The 23,982-nt window shown below is 40.0% G+C and overlaps 1 protein-coding gene across 1 annotated transcript in view; it reads left to right on the top strand.

The window, feature by feature from the left end:
* USP14 (ubiquitin specific peptidase 14) overlaps positions 1-22,955 on the top strand; it is a 40,353-nt gene extending 17,398 nt beyond the window's left edge. The window contains exons 5-16 of the mRNA XM_056137916.1: positions 3,117-3,220; positions 3,775-3,833; positions 4,618-4,748; positions 6,526-6,606; positions 7,360-7,442; positions 8,222-8,336; positions 12,688-12,753; positions 13,085-13,177; positions 15,730-15,858; positions 20,793-20,853; positions 21,182-21,289; positions 22,143-22,955. Coding sequence (XP_055993891.1) covers positions 3,117-3,220; positions 3,775-3,833; positions 4,618-4,748; positions 6,526-6,606; positions 7,360-7,442; positions 8,222-8,336; positions 12,688-12,753; positions 13,085-13,177; positions 15,730-15,858; positions 20,793-20,853; positions 21,182-21,289; positions 22,143-22,294 — 1,182 coding nt within the window. The 3' untranslated portion in view covers positions 22,295-22,955. The remainder of the gene's footprint in view (positions 1-3,116; positions 3,221-3,774; positions 3,834-4,617; positions 4,749-6,525; positions 6,607-7,359; positions 7,443-8,221; positions 8,337-12,687; positions 12,754-13,084; positions 13,178-15,729; positions 15,859-20,792; positions 20,854-21,181; positions 21,290-22,142) is intronic.
* Positions 22,956-23,982: the final 1,027 nt, after the last annotated feature.

Genomic DNA, 23,982 nt, shown 5'->3' with positions numbered 1-23,982 from the left:
AAACTGGGATTAGTTGCATGCAGGGCAGGCAGCATGCATTCTTCCTGATGAATGGATTTTTTTTTTGTTGTTTATGATAACTATATTTAATAGAATTTTGAGGAACTTCAGTCCTGTTTTCCAAAACTGCTGTACCATCTTACAATTTTCGCATTGTAGTTTCAAATTCTACCTCCAAACCAATCTTGTTACTATGTCATTGATTATAGCTAGCCTTTTTTCATTAAAAATTTTTTTTTTTTTTTTACTGAGTCACCATGAGATAGAGGTTACATGGTCGTGTTTCAGTCATACAGTGTTCTAACACCCATCCTTCCACCACTGTACATTCTCCACAGCTACGAATGTCTCCAGTTTCCCTCCCGCCACCCTCCCCCGAGCCTATCTCTATGGCAGGCATCCACCCCCTCCCCACCACCCTTGCTTTGCAGTGCAGGTATTGAGAGGTTATCATGTTTTTTCCTTTACTCTTTGTCATAGTTTTTCTTTATCTGTTCCAACTGCTTTTTCCCTCAGCACTTGAGGCAAGCTTCCAACCATGGATCAGTCCTCCTGATCCTTGTTTCTGCTGTCCCTGGATATCAGTCTCATATATATTTTTTAAATTTTATTATTATTATTATTAATGGTTTTGGTGTCACAGGTGGTGCTTAGGGATTAGTCCTGTCTCTGCACTCAGGAATTACTCCTGGAGGTGCTCAGGAGACCGTATGGGATGCTGAGGATTGAACCTGGGTCTACAGCATGCAAGGCAAACACCCTACCTGCTGTTCTATCGCCAGTCTCTCATTTTGTTTTTTTTTATATCCCACAAATAAGTCCACTCATTCTATATTTGTCCGTCTTCTGACTCCTTTTACTCAATCTGTTACTTTCCATATCCATCCATTTATAAGTGAATTTTGTAACTATTTTTCCTAACAACTGCATAGTATTCCATTGTATAGATGTATCATAGTTTCTTTAACCAGTCATCTGTTCTTGGGCACTAAGGTTGTTTCCAAATTCTGGCTGTTGTAAATAGTGCTGCAGTGAACATATAAGTGCAGATAGCATTTCTGCTGTGTGTTCGTGTGCTCCTGGGGTCTGTTCCCAGAAGTGGGATTGTTGGATTGTATGGAAGCTCAATTCTAGCTTTTTGAGAATGCCCATATTGTTTTCCAAAAAGGCTGGACCAGTCAGCATTCAGACTAACAATAAAGATGAATCCCTTTCTCCCTGCGTCCATGATGGCATTAGCTGCTCTTGTTCTTTTTGATGTGTCAGTCTCTGTGTTGTGGGATGATAATCTCATTGTTTTGATTTGCATCATTCTGATGATTAGTGATATAGAGCATTTTTTATGTGCTTTTGACCATTTGTATTTCTTTGAGGAAGCTTCTGTTCATTTCTTTCCCTTACTTTTGATGGGACTGGATGTTTTTTTCTTGGAAAGTTCTACCGGTGCCTTGTGATTATAGCTATCTAAAGGGTATGAAATAGTACCTCATCGTGGTGCTTTTTTGTGGGGGGAGGCGGGGGTTTGCAGCCTGGCAGTAATCAGTACTGACTCCTGGCTCTGTGTGCTGGGGGTTGAACCCAGATCAGCTGCTTGTAATGCAAACACTCCACCTGCTGTACTCCACTCCCATTTTTGCATTTATTTATTGACCTGGGATACTGAGTATCTTTTTTTTTATTTCTTTTTGGGTTCCCCCCCCCCCCCCGGCTTTGCACTCAGGAATTACTCTTGACAGTGCTCAGGGCACCATATGGGATGCTGGGAATCGAACCCAAGTCAGTTGCGTGCAAGGCAAACGCCCTACCTGCTGTATGATCACTCCAGCCCCAAATATCTTTTTTTTTTTTTTAAATAAACGGATTTTATTTGGAGGATTTTTAAGGTGTGGAGAGGGAGAGAGTGAGTGAGAGTAACGTACTCAAGAGAGAACGTGGGCTTCTCCAAGGGCAAAGAGAGCCTCTACACACATACCAGCATTAGACACGAAAACATGAAAGTATACATCTTAAGAGGGGAGATATGGGCGATACGTGCTCAGCCGCCACATGTGCTAGGCTGCATGGGCACAAGCAGCCCATGGGCTTGGGCAGCATATGTGCCCTGGTGTATCTTTTTATGTGCTGTTGGCCTGAGTATCTTTTTATGTGCTATCTCTTTTTTGGAGAACTGTCCAGGATCTTTGCTTATGTTTCAATAGTATATATGGTTTTTATTTCTGAATACTAGTCTCTTTTCGGATAGGTGATTTGTAAATATTTTCTTCTTTTTTGGCAGCTTTCTTTTTATTTTATTTAGGGAAGGATGTTACCACCCTTCAAGTTTTCCAGGGGTACATGCTCAGTCCCTAGTGATAATTGGAGTTCAGTACTTGGGTCCTGTGGTGCTGTTTTTATCCTTAATTGCTTAAATTTTTATTATTTTGTTTGTTGTTGATTTTGGACCATACCTGGCAGTGCTCAGGGCTTACTCCTGCCCTGTACTCAGGGATCACTCCTGTTAGGCCCCGAGGGATGTAGTGCCAGAGATCCAGTGCGAGTCTGGTGCATGCAGGGCAAGCAGATATAATCTGCTGTATTATATCTCCCACACTCTTTTTTAAAATTTAATTTTTTGTTTTTAGGGCCACTCCGGCAGTGCTTGGGAATTACTCTCTTTTTGGGGATCCTAATACCAGGGATCAACCTAGGCAGCATGCATGTAGAGCATTCGTTCAGCCCATTGAGCTATCCCTCCAGCCCCTCCCCCCCTCCCCCCCTCCTCCCCTCCCCTCCCCTCCCCTCCCCTCCCCTCCCCTCCCCTCCCCTTCCCTTCCCTTCCCTTCCCTTCCCTTCCCTTCCCTTCCCCTCCCTTCTCTCTTCTCTTTTTCTTTTTCTTTTTCTTTTTCTTTTTCTTTTCTTTCTCTTTCTCTTTTCTTTGTGTGCCTGGGATCTAGCCCAGGTCTCAATAATATAAGGCAGTTCCTGGAACACTGGGTCATATCCTTGTCTTATCTTTTCTCCCCCCAATGATGCCATATTTTTATATTTAGTAACCCTGGCCATGTCTGTTTTGCTTTCATGATAGTACAAACAGGATAAAAATGAAACATTTTGATGTAGCTTAATTTTTTTCCTAGATGGAATTACCATGCGGATTGACAAATCTTGGTAACACTTGTTACATGAATGCTACAGTTCAGTGCATTCGTTCTGTGCCTGAACTGAAAGATGCCCTTAAAAGGTAAGTCTAAAAAGATTGTTTTTTTTTTTTGTGGGGTGAGAATAAAGGAAATTAGGCCCACCTAACTGTGCTCAGGGGCTACTCTTGGTTCTGTGTTCATGGATCACTTCTCTTTTGGGGGGCCCACATCCAGTGATGCTCAGGGATAACTCCTGGTGGTGCTCAGGGGCCATAAAAGGTTCTGGGGGCATCAAACCTAGGTCAACCCCCTGCAAGGCTAACGCCCTACCTGCTGTACTATCTCTCTGGTCTTGGGGATCACTTCTGGTGGGATTTGTAGGATCAGATGTGGTGCTGGGGATTGAATTTGAGTTAATCATGTGTAAAATGAGGGTCCTACCCACTGTAGTATCTCCAGGACCTACCTCACTTTTTTTTCTTAGTGATTTTCTTTTGCTGATATTATTTATAAAACTAGAAGAAAAGAAAATAAAAAGATGGTAACAGCTTTGATAAATTTGTGGTGAGGGTATAAGTAGTCTTATCATATGTATTTCAGTCATATGTATTTTAGAATAAACTGAAACTTATTAATTCTGCTTTAATATTCCTAGGTATGCAGGTGCCTTGAGAGCTTCAGGGGAAATGGCTTCAGCACAGTATATTACTGCAGGTCAGTATTTAAATCCAGGGCCTCACATATGTGAGACAAATCTTAGTAGGAATTCAAAAATTGTAAAAGGAGTGATTTACCTAAAAATAATTGAACAGGTTTATGTTTGTATTAACTGGGGATTTATTAATGCATTAATGTGTCATGGTCAGTCACTGGTTAGGAGCTTGCCACAAGTGTGTTTGGGGTGAAGGGCAGTTAGGATAGGACGGGACCATCATGACAGTAATAGCTGGAAGTGATCACTCTGAACAAGAATTGAGCATTGAAATTAGGTAAAGGGACATACTTTATATCTGCAAACCATAACACAGAAAGGAGAAAGAGGGAGGGAGAGAGGGAGATGGAGAGAAGAGAGAGAGAGGGAAGAGAGAGGAGAGAGAAAAGAGAGAAATTAGGTAAAGGGACATACTTTATATCTGCAAACCATAACACAGAAAGGAGAAAGAGGGAGGGAGAGAGGGAGATGGAGAGAAGAGAGAGAGAGGGAAGAGAGAGGAGAGAGAAAAGAGAGAGAGGAGAGAGAGATATCTGAGAGCCTGCCATGCCATAGAGGCGGGGTGGTGGGCAGGGGCTGGGCAGGAAGGGAACTGGGAACATTGGTGGTGTGAAATGTACACTGGTGAAGGGACGGGTGTTATAACATTATATGACTGAAATCCAATCATAAGCAGCTTTGATTACCATTATCTCATGGTAATTCAATTAAAAATAAATAAATTTATATATGTTATATATTATGGTTTTACTAATGGAATGTTTGCTTTTAATGTTTGTTTCTAAGCCCTTAGAGATTTGTTTGATTCCATGGATAAAACTTCTTCTAGTATTCCGCCTATTATTCTGCTGCAGTTCTTGCATATGGCTTTCCCGCAGTTTGCAGAAAAGGGTGAACAAGGACAATATCTTCAGCAGGTAAAGAGGGATGGTCTCTGGTTTTGTTGTAACTGTAAAGTTTATGTTTCCTACAAATACATTTATTGGATTATATATAAAAGAATATCATATCAGTCCTTTCTGCTTCACACTGATTATTGATTTTTCATCTTCAATCCCCAGAGCCTTTCAAAAACTGTAAGAGGAGACCAGGTCAATATTAAAGTAGGTAGGGTGCTTGCCGTGCACCTGGCCGACTGAGGTTCAATCCCCGGTATCCCATATAGTTCTTTGAGCACTCTGAGGAATAATTCCTGAGTGCAGAACTAGGAGTAACCCCTGAGTGTCACCAGGTGTGACCTAAAAACCAATATATATGTGTATATATATATATATATATATATATATGTTTATGTGTGCCTCTTGTTCTTTATCACTAGATATTTTTTCTTTTTTGTTTCATTTATTATTGAATCACTGTGAAATTTACAGTTACAAAGTTGTTCATGACTGGGTTTTAGTCATACAGTGTTCCAACACCCATCCCTTCATCAGTGTACATTTCCTACCACCAATGTCACCTTCAGGGATTTTCTATTTAATCCTAAATTACTTAGCTCCTGACTTTTCTGTGAACTCATCATGTGCCTTTTCATTCTTTAATCTCTCTAGAGAAACTGGCTATTTTTCTGTTCTGAAACCCCCCAGTTTTCATGGCATATTTCCTTCAGTTTTTCTTGCTGAAATTTTAAGGCATCCAGAGGTTGTCCAGCATGCTGTTGAAATAGCATGGTTCCTTTTTTCTAATCACATTTCCATATTGCTCTTCAAATGAACTTGTGATATTCTGTCTACCTGTATTCTGGATTTGTTTTGTTTTGTTCATGGAATGCAGGTGCTTGAGAATACGTTGGTGTGAGGGCACTGCAGTGGGGATTACCAACACTGCTCAGTGTGCTCAGGGACCTCCAGGACTGTACTTGGGAGACTGGGATCATGTCGTGCCAGAATGGAACCTGGGTTGGCTCAATACAGGGTTGCACTTTAACCCCCTATGTTGTCTCTCTGGCCCTGAAAGGATACTTTAAAAAAAAAAATAATTTTTCACTTAATTAAAGAGCTGGATTTACAAAGTTAAATCACAGCTTAAAGAGCTGTGATTTACAAAGTTATGGATAATTGAGTTATATATATATATTATATACACACACATACACTTTTTTTTTATGCTGGGGGAGTCACACCCAGTGATGCTCTTGGTTCTGCACTCAATAATTACTCCTGGCAGTGCTTGGGGGACCATATGGGACGCCAGAGATTGAACCCAGTTCAGCTGTGTGCAAGGCAAATGCCCTGCCCGCTGTACTATTGCATATAATATTTCAACACCAATCCTAACTGCCAGTGTCAGCTTCTCTCCACCAGAGCTGCCATTCTCCATCCCACCGGGTACCTGGACAGGCACAGGGCAGATTTAGTGGTTACACCTTAGTCTCATGTTTTCAGTGCTACTGAGTCTGCATTTGGATATATAGCTGAACCCCTCTCCCATGTCAGTGTAATGAAACCCCAAGCCCTATTTTCCCAGTAGTTTTTTTTCTTGTCATCTTCCTTTTGCTCTTAATTTCTTCCCTTCTCTGTTTTCTTCCTCCATAAACTTTGGGGTACAGGGTGATCTAGGCAGCCCCTCTTTTACTACGTTACAGTTCCTCACCCAGACAATGTATATACCACAGATCAGTGAGATTGTCCCATGTCCTGAATGGTTTCTTTTTTTATGATCACAGTATTACTATGTTACTTTTTTTAATTACAGGATGCAAATGAATGTTGGGTACAAATGATGAGAGTATTGCAACAGAAATTGGAAGCCATAGAGGATGATTCTGTTAAAGAGGTAATTGAAAACTGCTTTTATTATGGACTTTACCTTTATTTCTCCACCCCCTTACCTCTTCTTTAAATAAATTTCTCTTAAAAACTAGAATACTTTTAATGTTCAGTCTTTAGTTATAATTTGAAAGCTCACATCTGACATTTGAATTCAATATATTGACTGTGAAACTTAATTGATAATGTTTAATATCTGTAATCTGTATAGTAGAAAAATTTTACAGAAAAGAATTACTTTAAAAAAAATATTGGGGGCCACACCCAGAAGTCAAAGGATTACTCCTGACTTTGTAGATAGGGCTTGCTCCTGGTGATGCCAGATGGACCATATGTAGTGTTGGAAATCCAACAGGGATTGGCTTCATGAAGGGCAAACACCCTGTTCTATCTCTCTTTGTCTCCAAGGATTACAGTTTCGAAAACTTTATTTTGACATAGACACACACGTGCGTGCACACACACTCACACACACACGTATTTATTTTTTGTTTTGGGATTGCACCTGGTAATGCTCAGGGGTACTTCCTTCCTCTGCACTAAGGAATAACTTTTAGTGGTGCTTGGAGGACCATATGGGATGCCGGGAACCAAACCTGGGTCTGCCATGTGTAAGGCAAACACTCTACCCACTGCCCTTCTCCAGCCCAATTTTTGAAAGCTTTAACATGTATTACTAACATGGACTGTTGAGAGGAAATAGTCACTAATATCTGTAAAGAGTAAAATTGGAATATTTATTTCATGTTAATATTTGCAGACAGACTCATCTGCAGCAGCATCAACACCTTCGAAAAAGAAAAGTTTAATTGATCAGTTCTTCGGAGTTGAATTTGAAACTACGTATCCTTATCAAATATTCATGCTTCACGTGAATTGAGTTATATAAGAGTTGACATTGGTGGATTATATCTGAAATAAAATTTTTTTGGAAGTTGTTATGCCTAAAAGTGGTAATTAGGAATTTGGGAAAATATATCCATTGGAATGATCTGAAAGTTTACATAAATGTGTAATTCATGGGTATTTTAATTTATAAAAATATCTTTAGCAGAGTCTGCCTCATTAATTTACTTTAAATATTTAATTTTATGAAACATATATCCAAAGTAAATTATGTATATAAGATTTTGCCAATTAATAAAGAGAATTTCAGGCAACTACTATTTACTTGGTCATGAATAGAAACTTAGGATAAGATTTTTGCTTATGTACTTTTGAGTTATTAAGACCATACTAAATATCAATTTATACTTAGCATTTTTTTTTGGTATTTGGGTTGCTTCTGGTTTGGTGCTCTGGGGTCTTTTCCATTGGTATTACAGTGCCAGGGATTGAACATGTGACTCTTTGCACAGGGCCACATCTGGCAGTGCTCAGGGCTCTACACTCAGGGATCACTCCTGACAGTGCTCAAACATAGGCTCTCCCCACTCTTCTATCATTCTGGTTTTTGATGAATATTCTTAAACATGTTGAAATGGATATTGGGAGACAAATAAAGTGATTTAAATAACAGCAAAAAAGTTATTAATGTTGATAGCATTAGGATAATTTCTTTTATTCAGAATTGTGTAGCAAACCCAGTGTCCCTTGCATATTCCTTATCATATTTTGCAAAGTATGAAGTGTACAGAATCTGAGGAAGAGGAGGTCACCAAAGGAAAGGAGAATCAGCTTCAGCTCAGCTGTTTCATCAATCAGGAAGTCAAGTACCTTTTTACAGGGCTTAAATTGGTAAGGACAATTTTGATTGCTTGTCATTATTCTTGTGTTCTTTTTGTGTTTTGAATGTACTTAAGTTTATTTGTAACCACAACATCAGTACTTGTACTTTTGTTTTTGTTTTGTTTTTGAGTCACACCCAGTGATGCTCAGGAGTTACTTCTGGCTCTACACTCAGGAATTACTCCTGGCAGTGCTTGGGAGGCCATATGGGATACCAAGGATCGACCTGGGCTGGCTGCATGCAAGGCAAACACCCTACCTGCTATACTGTCGCTCCAACCCCAGTACTTCTATGGTCTTTGTTTTGTTTTGGGTCCACACCTGGCTGTACTCAGGGCTTATTCATGGCTCTATGCTGAGGAATCACTCTAGGAGTGCTTGGGGAACCACATATGGTGCTGGGGGTTAAACTGGGGTTGGCCTTGTACACGAAAAGTGCCTTACATCCTGTATTGTCTGTCTAGCCCTGCTTTGATGGTCTTAGGACTGGCAGGCTCTTCAAAGTAGCCCGCCACACGGTGCCAGTCAAGGTGTGAGAAGACCCTATAGTGCCTTCTTCAAAACAAATATCCTTTTTGCTCTATAAATGTGACCCATTGTTGCATTTTGGTGATTTTGCTTTTTTTTTTTTTTGGGGTCCTACCCTGCGATGCTCAGGAGTTATTCCTGGCTTTACACTGAGGAATCACTCCTGGTGGTGCTGCGGGGGACTATATGGGATGATGGGAATCGAATCTGGGTCAACTCTGTGCAAAGCAGACACCCTACCTGCTGTGCTATTATTGCTCCAGCCCCCTAATTTTGCTTTTTGAAATGGCCTTTTGGTATCATTCTGAGTTGATTAATGCTGTAAGAAGTTGTGATAAGCCTTACGTAGAAAATGAGCTTTTTTTATTTTGGGGATGAGATCAAGTGTGGTTGGCGTGATTTCTGAGTTAATGATTTCACTGTATATATTAAGGAAGGTGCCAAACAAACACATAAAAGAAGATTGTGAGGCACAGAGGTGAAGAATGATTTCCTTGCAGGCATAGGGTCATCAGTTCAAATCCCCGTCACACATGTGCTGAACATGTCCGTGCGCCCCAAAGCTGCAAGCAGTTTCTGGATATACTATAACCAGCTGTGTGTAAGCACTACAGAAAGGGGTGCCTATGCTGCAGCTAGAAAGTGACCCCTAGTGAGCACATGTGTGGGCACTGCAATTAATGTCCAGTGTGAGCATTCAACTAAGAATGCTCACTTGTGGGACAGGAGGGATAGTATAGCAGATAGCTCACCTTTGCACTCCAACTCTGGTTCAATCTCTAGCGCTCGATTTGCTCCCCTGAGGCCCACCAGTAGTGATACCTGAGTGCAGAGCCAGGAATAATATGAGTACCGACAGGGGTCAGGAACCCCTTGCCACAAAAAATGCTCCCCCCACCCAACCACACGCACATACAAATGCTCACATGTTTGCCAGCACCTCAACTAAAGGAATGCATCCTATGGGGAGCACTGTTGCCCATTGTGCAAGCACCACAACCTGATACCCTCCAGCACGTTCCACTGCCAGGCGTGTATGCCACCTCTGGGCTTGGTCAGCTCAATTATAAAGCGGAGCGGAGGAAATAAAAATCATATCAGAGTTGTGTATTGATCCGGTATAATGACTGTTAAGAAAAGTACTTTTATTTTTCTGCTGATGGGGTTCAAATTCAGGCCCTGATGTGTTCAGGGAAAGTGCTGTGCCATTGAAGTACATCCTGACCCTAAGAGAAGTTGAAATTTTTTTTTTTTCGTGCCACACCTGGTGATGCTCAGGGCTTACTCCTGACCCTGCTCAGAAATTATACCTGGTGGTGCCTGGGGGACTATAAGGAGTGCTGGAGATTGAACCCGTGTCTGCTGTGTGCAAGGCAAATACCCTTCCTGCTGTGCTATATCTTCAGCTCCAAGAAGTTGTTTTTAAAGCATATAAATATTAGCTAATTATCAAGTCCTACAATAGATTTTGATGTTTAGGTTTTAGATAGTCAAACATGAAATATAGTAGTTAATTAAAAATTAGAGTATAATGCTTTTCCATGGACAGGCAGGTTTTCTTTGTAATTTTATAAAACTTCAGAACATGTAGGGGCTGGAATGATGCTTGACATATTGGAGCCTGAGTTTGATCCCCAGCACCAAAGACCACCTTTCCTTAAGCACCATGACCCTCAAGTGCCCCTCCTGCACCAAGCCAGGAGTAGTTCCTGAACACTGCTGGGTGTTACCTGAAAACAACTAAACACTAGGAAGATTAACTTGGAACTTTTAAATAAGTGGTGCTCAATGATTTGGGGTGGTGGTGGTGGTAGGTAGTAATCATGGGCACTTAATGTTTCTTTAAAGAAGGGAGAGTTTCAGGATAGCACAGGTTAATTTTTTTTTTCCTGAAAAGAAATAGTAGGCCAAGTAAATTTGGGAATCTGTTGTGAAGAAACATGTGGTATGACATTTATTGTCTTGATATCTTTTTAGATGGTTTATCATTTGTTCTGAATATTCTTGAGTAATTATCTCAATATTTTTCTTCCTCTTTGCTTCTTAATAAACCTGATTAAATGTTTCAAAGTAACTCCACTGTCATTCTTTTTGTAATGTGATTAATTTTTTTGTTTTGTTTTGTTTTTTGGTGTTGGGTGGGCACACCTGGCAAGGCTCAGGGGTTACTCTTGGCAGTGCTCAGGGGACTATATAGGATGCCAGGGATCAAACCTGAGTCAGCTGCGTGTAAGGCAAACATTCTACCTGCTGTACTATTGCTCTGGCCCCTATAATGCGATGGATTTGATTAATTTTGTTCTGATTTGGGTGCCACACCTAGTCTTATGGATGGGGCCTACTCCCAGTTCAGAACTGAAATCACTGGCTCAGTGCTCCAAGGACCGTGTAGTGCCAGCGGTTGAGCCAGAGGTTCCTATATGGAAAGAACACGTTCCAGCCTTGGAGCTATATACATACATACACACACATAGACTCCCAGTGGTACTTGGGAGACCATGCTCTGTTGCTCAAAACCTTGGACTCCTGCAGGCAAAGCTGTAGCCCTTTGAGCTATTTTCTCAAGTCAATAAGCTGCCTGTCTGCCAGCCTTCTTTCCCTCCCTCTCCCCCTTGTCCTCTTTCTCCTTCCCTCGTTCTCAGTTATACTCAGGCCACACGGTGCCAGGAAACACCTAGGTCTCCTGCAGCTCAGTCCATTGAACTGTCTTCAGCTCTGGGCTGCTTTCTTATGTGTTTATAATCCTAAAGCCAAGAACATTTGTGGTAACTCTTTTTTGATGTTAGAAGTAATAGCTAATAATTTCTTGAATGTGGAATATCTATGTTACAGTTTTCCAAGTTTCCTACATATTCACTTATGTAAATCTAACAAGATCACTTAAAGGATAGGTTCCATTATCAGCATTAACAGATGATACCCAAAGGGATTACTCCCTTCCCTAATGTTAAACAGGGTGTAAGAAAATAGTAAAGGAGTTATGATGCTGAAGATGTTTCATGTAAAGTCTTTTCTACATTTATTAGATTAACAGAGGTTTCCTTTTTCCAAATCAACCAATATTGACTGTTTCTGGAAAATACTGACACATCAAACATAGAAAACAAAATAAAAAAACAAAGCATATAGAACAGTGGTTTCCCATTTTCTGTTGATTTTGTTTGTTTGTTTTTGGACCCTGTGCTGTGGTGGTCAGGGCTTACCTCTGGCTCTGTGCTCAGGATCATTCCTGGCAGTGCTCAGCATATGTGGTGCTGGGAATTGAACCTAGCTTTGTCATATTCAAAACAAGAGCCTTACCTACCCTTGTCTTAGATCTCTCTAACCCTGGGTTTTCTTTTTTAACACTTCTCGTATGAATATTCTGAAATTTCATAAATGAGGAACACCATAAAAGGCTTTCTTCTCTAACATAGAGTATAAACTCTCGAATGGTTGGGTAAACATCATAAAAGCTGAACACGTCACATGCATTTCACAGGAAGCCCAGGTCTGGTACCCTGAGCTCTGCTGGATATGGCCCCAACACTAAAGAAAGAAACAAAAAACCTTCCAGAGGCGAAATAATAGTTGGGTCATTACTAAAAAGTTCAAGCATTATATTTTGAGATTGTCACACCAGTGTATGTTTTTTGATGCTGTTAAAAAACAAACAAACAAAACAATAGAACAAAACCTAAAAGTATATGTTAAAGTCTTCTCATTCATTCTGACTTCCCCTGGTAGAAACCCATTTGTGTACTGTACATTTTGATTAGCATTTATTTTTATCAGAATTAAAGGTGTTCTATGTTGTAGAAAGAATTTTGGCCTAATGTTTGATCTTTTTCAGCGTCTTCAGGAAGAAATCACTAAACAGTCTCCAACCTTGCAAAGGAATGCTTTGTACATCAAATCTGTAAGTTGTATTTTCCTTTTTAAGTTGAATTTCATTTCATTGAAATTTGTGGTTAATGTCATGTTGCCCAGTTTTTATTGTTTGCTTGCTTGTTTTGTGTCGTGCCTGGCTATGCTCCGAGTTTATTCCTGGTTTTGAATTCAGGGATTATTCCTAATAGCCTTGGGGGACCATATAAGGTGTTCAGGTTTGAACCCAAGTCAGCCACTTGCAAAGCAAGTGCCATACCTACTGTTCTCTCTCTCGCACACCCCAATCCTTTTCATTAATCCAAAGAATTAAACATTTGTGTGCAGTTTGACTTGCAATATGATTTGTTTTCTCTCTTTAGTCCAAGATCAGCCGGCTACCTGCTTACTTAACTATACAGATGGTTCGATTTTTTTACAAAGAGAAGGAATCTGTGAATGCTAAAGTTCTTAAGGTTAGTAATGCACTTCATATAATAAAATACTATATAATTTGAAGGCAGTTCCTAATTTATAATAAAGCCTTTTAAAAAATTCCTTTAGAAGTAGCACTGCACTGTCTTCCTGTTCATTGATTTGCTTGAGCGGGCACCAGTAACGTCTCCATTGTGAGACTTGTTACTGTGTTTGGCATATTGAATATGTCACGGGCAGCTTGCCAGGCTCTCCGAGAGGGGTGGAGGAATTGAACCCAGGGTGGCCACGTGTAAGGCAAACACCCTACTGCTGTGCTATCGCTCCAGCCCCCCAAATTACAATAAATGTTATTATAAATAAATTAAATACATAAATAATATAAATATAACAAATAAAATTTATATAAATTAATGTATAATTTACAAATAAATAATAAAAATTATAATGAATTCCTTAAGTTACACCATGTAAGTGGTTTTAAACCAAGAATGTGTATTGTATTATAATTGTCTATTGTCCTTTAAAATTTTAAATCATACAGTTGTCCTGCCTTGGTAACTCCTTTCCTCACCCTTAGTTAACTGATCAAATGGAGTTTAAAGTCTTCTTTTCAAAAGATTTCCAGATGATTTTTTTAATGTAGGAGTATTGCTATTCATTCTGCCACTGATTAGCTGATTGAATTGTGCATGAACTCCACTTTACCTTTTTTTTTTCATTTTTTATAATTTTATTTATTGAATCATCATGAGAGCAGTTACAAAGCTTTCGGGTCTAAGTCTCGGTCATACAATGAAACACCCATCCCTTCTCCAGTGCCCGTTCTCCACCCCCAACAACCCCAGTATACTACCCTATCCCACACCCTCCCCCTACCTGTGGGGCAGATGATTTCCACATTACTCTCTCTCTACTTTGATCACATTCAATATTTTGACACCAGACCCACCATTATTATTTGGGATTTTACCACAACACTCAGATCTGCTGCTGAAAAGGCAACAGTAGACTATTTTCTAATGCTGGTTATGAATAATATATGATGTTGTGTGGCTGCAGTAGTGGCTGCGCCATTTTGAAATTTCAAAATTTTAACACTTAAATCTGGAGGGATTTCTGCCAAAACCTGTTGAGTTCCGAGATTCGCTCCTGAGTCTCTGGGATCATGGCTGTTAAGCAGCTTGATCAGATCCAGAAAGGCTGTTCATGGGTGATGACTTGGGGTCTTGTTGGGGTGGGGAGGACAGGACCAGCTCCACCCCCATCCCGTAAGGTCCTGGGTGTCTCGTCACTGTGGGCCCAAACCTGACTGTCTGATGGCCCCAGGAGGATGACGGCCACTGAACTGCCAGGGGGAAGTAGACTGAGGGACAACACCCTTTCCCCCCTCCCAGATAATTTTTATAGATGCCCTCTACTCCCATAAACACTGCTCTAGACTACATAGGCAGCTTGCAGCACCAGAGGTTATGTTCCAAGATACTGGTCTCTAAAAGATAAAGTGAATCAGCGTGCATTGCATCCCCTCATCTGGAAATCATCTGGAAGATCTCTCCCTCTCTCTCCCCCTTGTCTCCCTCCCTCCCCTTTTGGTACCCCCATTTCCTGCCCTTCTTCCTCTCTTTTCCTTGTGATATTTCTAAAACTGTTTAAAAAAATAATAAATGATCAACAGTCAGATGGGTTTGGGGATGGAGTCGGTAGGGGACAGTATAACATTCTAGCGGGTGAAAGAACAAAGTTAAATTACTGGTGTCCAAGAATAATATCTTGATGTAGGAGCCAGCCTTGTGATTTAATGGTTTTATTGTATTTCATGGTATTTATTTTTGGATTTTCGAACCTCACCTGTCGATGCTCAGGGATTACAATCCCTGATCTGCACTCAGAAATTACTCCTGTGGTGTTTGGGGGACCACGTGGGATACTGGGGATCAAACCTAAATTGTCCTGCTGCCCTATTGCTCTGGCCCCGACTTAATGGTTTTATTGATCTGTTGTAGCTTTCTGCTGCATGTCCAGAGCTCTGGTCTTTGGGGAAGTTGTACAGAACTCTTCCTTATTGAGCTGAAATTCATAGTACATTTTCAAATGTAGTATCACATGAGAAAGTTAAGTTAAATGTAGTTGGTTATTTACTGTCAATTAGTTATCTAATATAGATTCAGACATTGTAAGACTTGTTACTGTTTTTGGCATATTGAATCTGCTATGGGGAGCTTGCCAGCCTCTGCTGTGTGGGTGGGATGCTCTTGGTAGCTTGCCGGGCTCTCTGAGAGGGATGGAGGAATCGAACCCGGGTCGGCCGCATGCAAGGCAAATGCCCTACCCACTGTGCTATCACTCCAGCCCATTGTTAACAGTGTGATATTTTATTTCATTAAAAAAGTTGTAAGAGATCTCATTTGTAAATTGACTCTGCTGTAGGTCCCATTCTCACAGAAATTAGTCTAATGTTTCTGAAATTTTCATATAATTTTGATTACTCTGACCACGCCCATAGATTAAAATAATGGAAAATGTTTAAAAATTTTAGTCTTAAGAAGTCAGGGTTTTCAACTATGTGTTTTTCTTTTTGATTTATACTTAGGATGTTAAATTTCCTCTTATGTTGGATGTGTATGAACTATGTACACCAGAACTTCAAGAGAAAATGGTCTCTTTTCGATCAAAATTCAAGGATCTAGAAGATAAAAAAGTGAATCAGCAGCCAAAGACAGTATGTTTTTATTATTGATTTTTTTAATCCTAGAATTTAATCTAAAGTGTGTTTAACAATTCCTGTGTATTATTAATTTACTAATAAAATGAATGAAACTTTCATATAGAGATCATTCATGTACTGGGTGCAAGCACTTGAAATTTTTTCCCCTTTGGTTTTTGAGCCACACCCCAGGTATTCAGGGCTTATTCCTGGCTCTGGGCTCAGGTGTCACTCCTGGAGCTTGGAGGACCAAATGAGTTGCCTTCATCTCTCTCCAATCCAGCAAGTAGTTCATTTTAATATAATATTGTCACCTTTGCTAAATTGGCTTGTCAGTTATTTCCTTTTATTTTTTGGGTTCCATCCAGCAATACTCCTGACTCTGTGCTCAGGGATAGCTCAGATCACTGGGATCATCTGTGGTGCTTAGGATCAAACTGGCTCCAGTCGTATGCAAGCCCACACCTTATCCTTGTTCTCTCTGTTCTCTCTGTGGTCCTGTTTTCTCTTACTTTTGAAAGAGATTTGTAGAGAAAATTTGTAGGTGTTACTTTTTAAACATTGGGTACATTGTCTGATGAATAATAAATATGTAGCAGGAGATTTCTCTCCCACCTGCCCCTTTGCTTGGGCTACTACTCCTGACTTTGTGCCTTGGTATCTTGGTGCTTCGAGGACCAATGGTAACAGGCATTAAGCCCAGCCTCTTGCATGCAATACCTGCACAGCAGCTCATCAAGCTTCTCCCAGGCCTCTCTCTCTCTCTCTCTCTCTCTTTCTCTCTCTCTGTCTCTCTCTCTCTGTCTCTGTCTCTCTCTCTGTCTTTCTCTCTCTCTCTCTCTTCTCACAATCTCTCTCTCCCCTCTCTTTCTCTTCTCTCTCTTCTCTCTCTCCCACTCATGGTGAATTTTGACATTGTAGACTGGCAGTTCAATGTGAGGGCCTAGGATGTGGTGCTGCTCAGACCCTTCGGTTCTTGGGCCACCAGAGCTACTCTGGTAGTGCTCAGGGTTACTTGGTGCCACACCTGGTGGGACCTCTGAGCTGACACCAGCAATGCTTAAAGGATCAGCATGGTGCCTTAATCCGGTATTCTCTCTAGCCCTTGGACCTTACCTCCCAGCTCTTCCCAAATGAATGATTGACTGGGGGAGAGTTTTCCGAAGCTGACTGTGCACAGGGGCTCTCCTTACCCCACCCTACATCAGTTTTACTTGAGGTTTTGTGGGAGGCGCCAATGATCTTTTTGAAGAACTGGCACTTAGTTTTACTGATTTTTCCCTATTATTTTTTGTCTTATATTTTGTTTGCTTTGGTTTTTTTTTTTAACTCTAGGTTCTAAGGTGTGAAGGTTTTTTAATGGGGTACTTTTTTGGGGGGGTTTACTTGATTTGTGGGTAATCCTCAGTGATCCTCAGGGTTACTCTTGGCTCTGCACTCAGGGATTACTATTGGCAGTGCTCAGGGGACCATATGGGACTGCCGATCAAATGCCTGTCCGCTATCTGCAAGGGCTATCTCTCAAGTCCCATGAAAGCTTAGATTTTTTGTTTCCGGCTTTCCCCTGTTTTCAGATTTCTTCATTACATGCTGTAAATTTCCCTCTTAGCAGTGCTTTCAGTTTGTCCTACAATTTTATTTTATTTCCACTGAGACTGATTTTTCACTTCGGATTATATGGAATGTTTCCTGTTATAATTCTAATATTGACTCAGATTTGATTATGTTCTGATGAGAGAATACTATCCAGTTATTTAAATCCTCCAGGTCTGTTGAACTTTGCTTGAAGACTCATTTTGTGTGACATGGGGATTATAAATGACAGTGTTGCGAAGATTACATGTGGCATGTGGGACTGTGCTGGGGACTGAACTCAAGACTTCATGAAGCCTACAAGGCAGATGCTGTTCTTCTGAGCCATATACCTGTAGCCTGTTTTGCTGTTTTTTCTTTTCTTTTCTTAAATTACATTTTCATAATTGTTCACAGTGATTGTGTGCATTCAGTATTTCAACACCAATCCATCACCATTACACCTTCCCACCACCACCCAAGCCTGCTCCAGAGGCAGATGCTGAATAATTTTTATTTTGTACTACTTGTTATGAATGATTGACTGAAAATGATCCCAAAATTTTTCCTTAGAAGAAAGTGTGTGAAAATTGTTGTATCTCTCCTTGAAGCCATTAAGCCCGTGTATTAGAGATCACTAACATGTTGGATTTGGGGGTCCACAGGCATCTCTGCTGTATGCTGCTGTCTTTGAGTTTCATTTGTGAGTCTCTGGATTATAACCCTTAATGGCTTAAATGGTGCCCAGATACAATTTGTGGGCCTGACTGCCAGGAACCCGGAAGCACAGGGAGATGGGAGGAGGGGTCCATTCCCCACTCTGGAAGCTGGAGTTTTCCTTTTTTTTTGGTTTTTTTTGGGGGGGAGGGTGTCACCCGGCGATGCACAGGGGTTACTCCTGGCTTTGCACTCAGAAATTACTCCTGGCCATGCTCAGGGGACCATATGGGATGCTGGGAATCGAACCCAGGTCGGCTGCATCAAGGCAAATGCCCTACCTGCTGTACAACCGCTCCAGCCCAGCCTGGAGTTTTCAGTCACTGGTCCCACATACCTGGGTTTTTCTGTGGATTCTATCTCATGTGTCGGGGGCTCGGGCGAGCCTGTATAAGTTCACCATGAGCATGGCGGCAGTTGGGTTCTGGAGGTTTGTGGCTGCCGGTGTTCTTTAGGGGCAGGCAGACAGACACACCTGCCCCCCTCCAAGGTGCGTGGATGAAATTAGCTTGGCGAGTGGGGAGACATCTCTGCAATGAGCTGCTCTCTGCCGAGATTCATTTGTGAGTCCTCTTTTCTTTTTGGTTTTTGGACCACACTGGGCAGTGGTCAGGGCATTCTCTTGGCTGTGCACTCAGGAATCATTCCTGGTGTCTTGGGGAACCATATGTGGTGCCAGTGGGTGGAGACCGAATGGGGTGCCAGGGGTCAATCCCAGTTCAGCCACGTGCAAGACAAATGCTCTGCATCCTATCCTGTCACTCCAGTCCATTTTTTCTTATTCTTTAGTTTTTTTTTTTTTTAATTGAATCACAGTGCACAGTTACAATGCTGTTCATGATTGGGTTTCAATCGTACAATGTTCAACACCCATCCCTTCACCAGTGTATGTTTCCCACTACCAGTGTTCTCATTGTGCTGTCCCTCCCCCACTTCCCCACCCTCTTTTGGGCCTTATGATTTACAACACAGATAATGAAAGGTTCTTAGGTATATCCCTTTACCTACTTTCAACAATCAGTTCCTGTCCACAATAAACGTTTCCATCTATTATTGTCATACAGCATTCTCTATCCTAACTGCCTTCATCCTCCGGACACTTTTGTGGCAAGCTTCCAACTATTGACCAGACCCCCATGTCCTTTTTTTTTTTTTTTGGCTTGGATATTAGTCTCATTTTATATATATATATATGTATGTATATGTATACATATATATGTTTATATCCATATATATTTATATCCCACAAATGAATGCAGTCATTCTATATCTGTCTTCCTGACTCATATCACTCACCATGGTACTCTCCATGTTTATCCACTTATAACCAAATTTTATAACTTCATTTTTCCTGGTGGCTATATAGTATTCCATTGTGTAGATGTGCCATAGTTTCTTTAAACAGTTGATTGTTCTTGGGCACTTGGGTTGTTTCTAGGTTCTGGGTATTGCGAAAAGTGCTGCAATAAACATAAAGAAGCAGATGGTGTTTCTGATGTGTGTTTCTGGGCTCCCAGGATATAGTCCCAGAAGTGGCATTTCTGGGTCAAGTGGGAGCTAAACTTATAATTCTTTGAGGAATTTCCATATTGTTTTTCAAAAAGGCTGGACCAGTCTACATTCCTGCCAACAATGAAGGAAAGTCCCTTTCTCTCTGCATCCCCACTAGCACTGGTTGCTCTTGTTCTTTTGCATATGTACCAGTCTCTGTGGTGTGAGGTGATATCTCATTGTTGTTTTGATTTGCATCTTCCTAATGATTAGTGATGTAGAGCATTTTTTCATGTGCACTTTGGTCATTTAAATTTCTTCTCTGAGGAAGTTTCTGTTCTTTTCCTCTCCCCATTTGTTGATGGCCCCTCATTATTTCTTTCTTTGTGACATTGAAGGCTACTAGACATTTTTGGAATTTCAGCTTTTTTGTTTAAACCCTGTACTTAGATTTATTTGTTTTATTTATTTGCTTTTTGGGTCACACCCAGTGATGCTCAGGGGTTACTCCTGGCTCTGCACTCAGGAATTACTCCTGGCGGAGTAATATGAGATGCTGGGGATTGAACCGGGTCTACCAAATGCAAGGCAAATGCCCTACCTGCTATACTATCGCTCTGGCCCCTAGATATTTCTTTTAGATACTCTATTTATGAATGGTTGATCTGATTGCTTTTTTTTTTTGGTAGTAGGATCTTTGAACTATTTCCATGTCTGATGTTTTTAAGCTTCTAGCATTGTTTTTACTACCTATGCCTTCAAGAGATTTATGTAGCTTTTTCTTAACATAATGAAATGGATTGTGGCAGGGAGTTCCCACTAAAGATTATTTATTTTTTTGGGCGGTGGGGTTTGGGTCACACCTGGCAGTGCACAGGGGTTACTTCCGGCTCTACACTTAGGAATTATTTCTGGTGGGGCTCAGGGGACCATATGGGATGCTGGGAATTGAACCTGGGTCGGCCACGTGCAAGGCAAATACCCTACCCGCTGTGCTATTGTTCTTGCCCCCCATCCGCCCCAAAGATTCTTATTACTATTGCCTGAATTTTTTGCTTAAGTGTTTTTAGCTCTATAGATAGTAACTTATTTCTAGAATGGTATTATACTGAAAATTCAAATTTTATTTCCAATATTATGATTTAAAATTAAAAACTTTTCTCCCTCAGAGTGACAGAAAAGGTAGTCCCCAGAAAGAAGTTAAGTATGAACCGTTTTCTTTTGCTGATGGTAAGTGAAATCTATTTCAGTTGAGTTATATTTTATTTTTTAGTAAAGGCAAAATCACTCTTGCTAGATATCATGCTTAAATTAAAAAGCTTGTTTCTTGAATAATTTGCATTATATGGTATGCAAATCACTCCTTCAGTTACGAAAATGTGAATAATTATACTCCTTTATTATACTTAAAGAAGTGTTTTTTGATTGAACACTGATATCTTATTGGCTTCTAATAACAGTGTTGCTTCTGTAAGAATTTAGGAATTGTTCTTGCTTATTCCCTAACTTGAGAATGTACATGTCTACTCATTTATCTCATATAATTGGATTTCTTTAGACATTGGATCCAATAACTGTGGCTACTATGACTTACAAGCCGTACTGACGCACCAGGGAAGGTCTAGTTCTTCAGGTCATTATGTATCATGGGTGAAAAGGAAACAAGGTAAAATACTGTTTTTTTCATTGTTATGTAGTTTTAAGTTTGTTTAGTGTAAAATCTTTTGTGGTGCCAACTATCATGTGAAGCATGTGCTCTATACATTGCTGACTCCTATTCAGTATTCATTTTTATACTAAATAAAATTTATAGCACAGTGGTTGTGAACAGTTCTGGCTTTAGTTAACGTTGTTAATTACTAATTTCCAAAAATGGCACGAGGTTTAATACTCTTAAATAATACTGTTTATATATTAAAATAATTCATTGAAAACTTACAGAAATATTTTCCCAAAAATATTAATAAGAAGGTGTCGGAAAAATTTTGGGCAGAAGCACAGCAGGCAGGGTGCATACCTTAACATGGGACTGACCCAGGTTTGATCCTTGGCACCTCGTATGGCCCCCCAAATTTGCTCAGGCGTGTTTCCTGAGCACATAGCCAGTAGTAAGCCCTGAGAACTGCTGGTTGTGGCCCCCAAACAAAACAGACCCAAAAAGGTGCTATTAAATCATAGTTTTGAAGTTTGGTTTAATAGAGTTGGATTCTCCTGACTGCATTCACTCTGTTGATTTTCAAACATATTGAGATGGGAAAGTCCAAACTGTATAGAGCATGAGGGGGGAAAGACAGTATTTTAGTAATGTTATAAAAATAGTTATAACTTTCCTGAACCCTCTGAAATTGGACCTTTATGGCTCTTGAATCGTATTTTGAGAACTGTAGATATAGTAGTATGGGCCATGAAACTTGGTGTAATAAAACTCAATTGTTTAATTTTCATTTAGCAAATGTATACAGAAACTTCTGGAAATTGATCTTTGAAAAAGTGATGTGTATTCGTTCACTTCTTTTCAGATGAATGGATTAAGTTTGACGATGATAAGGTCAGCATCGTGACACCGGAGGACATCTTGCGACTCTCTGGTGGTGGAGACTGGCATATAGCTTATGTTCTGCTCTATGGGCCTCGCAGAGTGGAAGTCATGGAAGAGGAAAGTGAACAGTAATCTTCATTTTAGCTATTTATGCTTAGGTGTGAAATAAATGTTATTTGTTGATTTCTTCTATAATCCAGGGCTCTAGGGAAGATATTTAAGTGGTTTTACATTTCCCCATCATGTGGGACAAAAGAGTGTAGAAACAGACCACTCTACATCAACCTAAAGTTGATCTTTGAAAAAGTGATGTGTATTCGTTCACTTCTCTTTTTAGATGAATGGATTAAGTTTACGATGATAAGGTCAGCATCCTAATTTTTCCTAAAAAATTAGGAAAATTGCTTTTGGATAAAGAAGGCAGGAAAACATTTTTAAATGCTCGTTTCTTGCATTAATTCTGAGTAATTGTGTTGAAATGACTCTCGACCATTACCCGCTGTAATAATTTTTCTCCCTGCCTTTTTAGCCCAGGATTCAGCAATCAGATGTTTATTGCACACCTATTACTCTATCACTTGTTCTTGCATGGTTTATACCACCATCAGTAGCTGCCCATCCTCTGCCTTATCTAACAATTGTTGCCAGGAAGGTGGAAAGGAGTGTTGCTCTCATTGTGTATCTCAGTGCTGCTGTCCACATCCCATGGAGATATGGGTACAATCAAGTATTTGTCAGCCGGACCGTGCTGGCTTTTCATGACTTTAAAAATAAATTGTGATCAATAATAGTACATATGATTATACATTTATTACTGTGTCTCTGATGTACTATGGTTTGTACATTTAACTTTGCAATGGTTTTATAGTAATCAACCTTATGAAACGTTGACAAGCTCTGGTTACTTATTTTTAGAAAATGAGGATATTTAATAAAAAAAAAAAAGAGGGATTAACAGATTTGACCTCAAGTCTTTTGTCTATTAGTGTTGGAGCTTGGCTGATGTTCAGGTATATTTAAATCCTATAACAGTTTCTGCAGATAGTTTTTCTTTTGCTGTTAAGCATCCACTGAAAAATTATTTCTTCTTTGCTTGATCACACTTTCTGTTTAAAAAGAAACACAAAGTTGTAAAAGTAATGGAGTTTCTGGATGTTGAATGCAAGTTATCAGAATTTGTTCTTGGCTGAGTTGTTGTTTGTATTTACTGTCCTGACAATTCCTAAAATCTTGATATAAATGTCAAATTTTGTTAGTTGATTTTTAGAGTGATGGTAGGAATACCAAGAGTATGAGATATTTCTTATGAGTAGCTTTTTACATTTTAGTATAATTAGTTCCTTATTTTGTTTCAGGAGCCTAATTGCTAGGGAAAGAACTGACTTTTTAGTTACGGTATTTGTAAGGCTTTGGGAATTATGAAATTTGTTACCTTGACTCTATGGAGCATAGCACTGATGATTACTAGATTCCTAGAGAATAATGACTGTTTTCCTCTCAGTTTTGGACAATGTAATTTTAAATAGTAGGGGATAAAATGAACACTAAAGAGAAATATGTATTTTTTTTTTAAAGCTAAATTCTGATTATTGGCAATCAGTACTCTGCCTTGGCAGGGGTGCTTGGTAGAATGGGGAAAGTGAGACTTTAAGAATAGTAATAGTTCTTTTATATATTGGCATAATGCCAGTAACTTTGAGGTTTTTAAATTTGGTCTGGCTCTGTCTGAACATAAGTTTAACAATAGAATTTTGATTTTCTGATTTGCAGAAAACTTATAGCTACTAGATCAGGTGAAGTAGATTTAGAACAAATTATAT

The sequence above is a fragment of the Sorex fumeus genome, unplaced genomic scaffold (assembly GCF_029834395.1).
Source record: "Sorex fumeus unplaced genomic scaffold, SorFum_2.1 ptg000128l, whole genome shotgun sequence".
Taxonomy (NCBI): domain Eukaryota; kingdom Metazoa; phylum Chordata; class Mammalia; order Eulipotyphla; family Soricidae; genus Sorex; species Sorex fumeus.
Note: the sequence above shows the minus strand (reverse complement) of the source record. Positions and strands in the feature narration are given on the sequence as shown.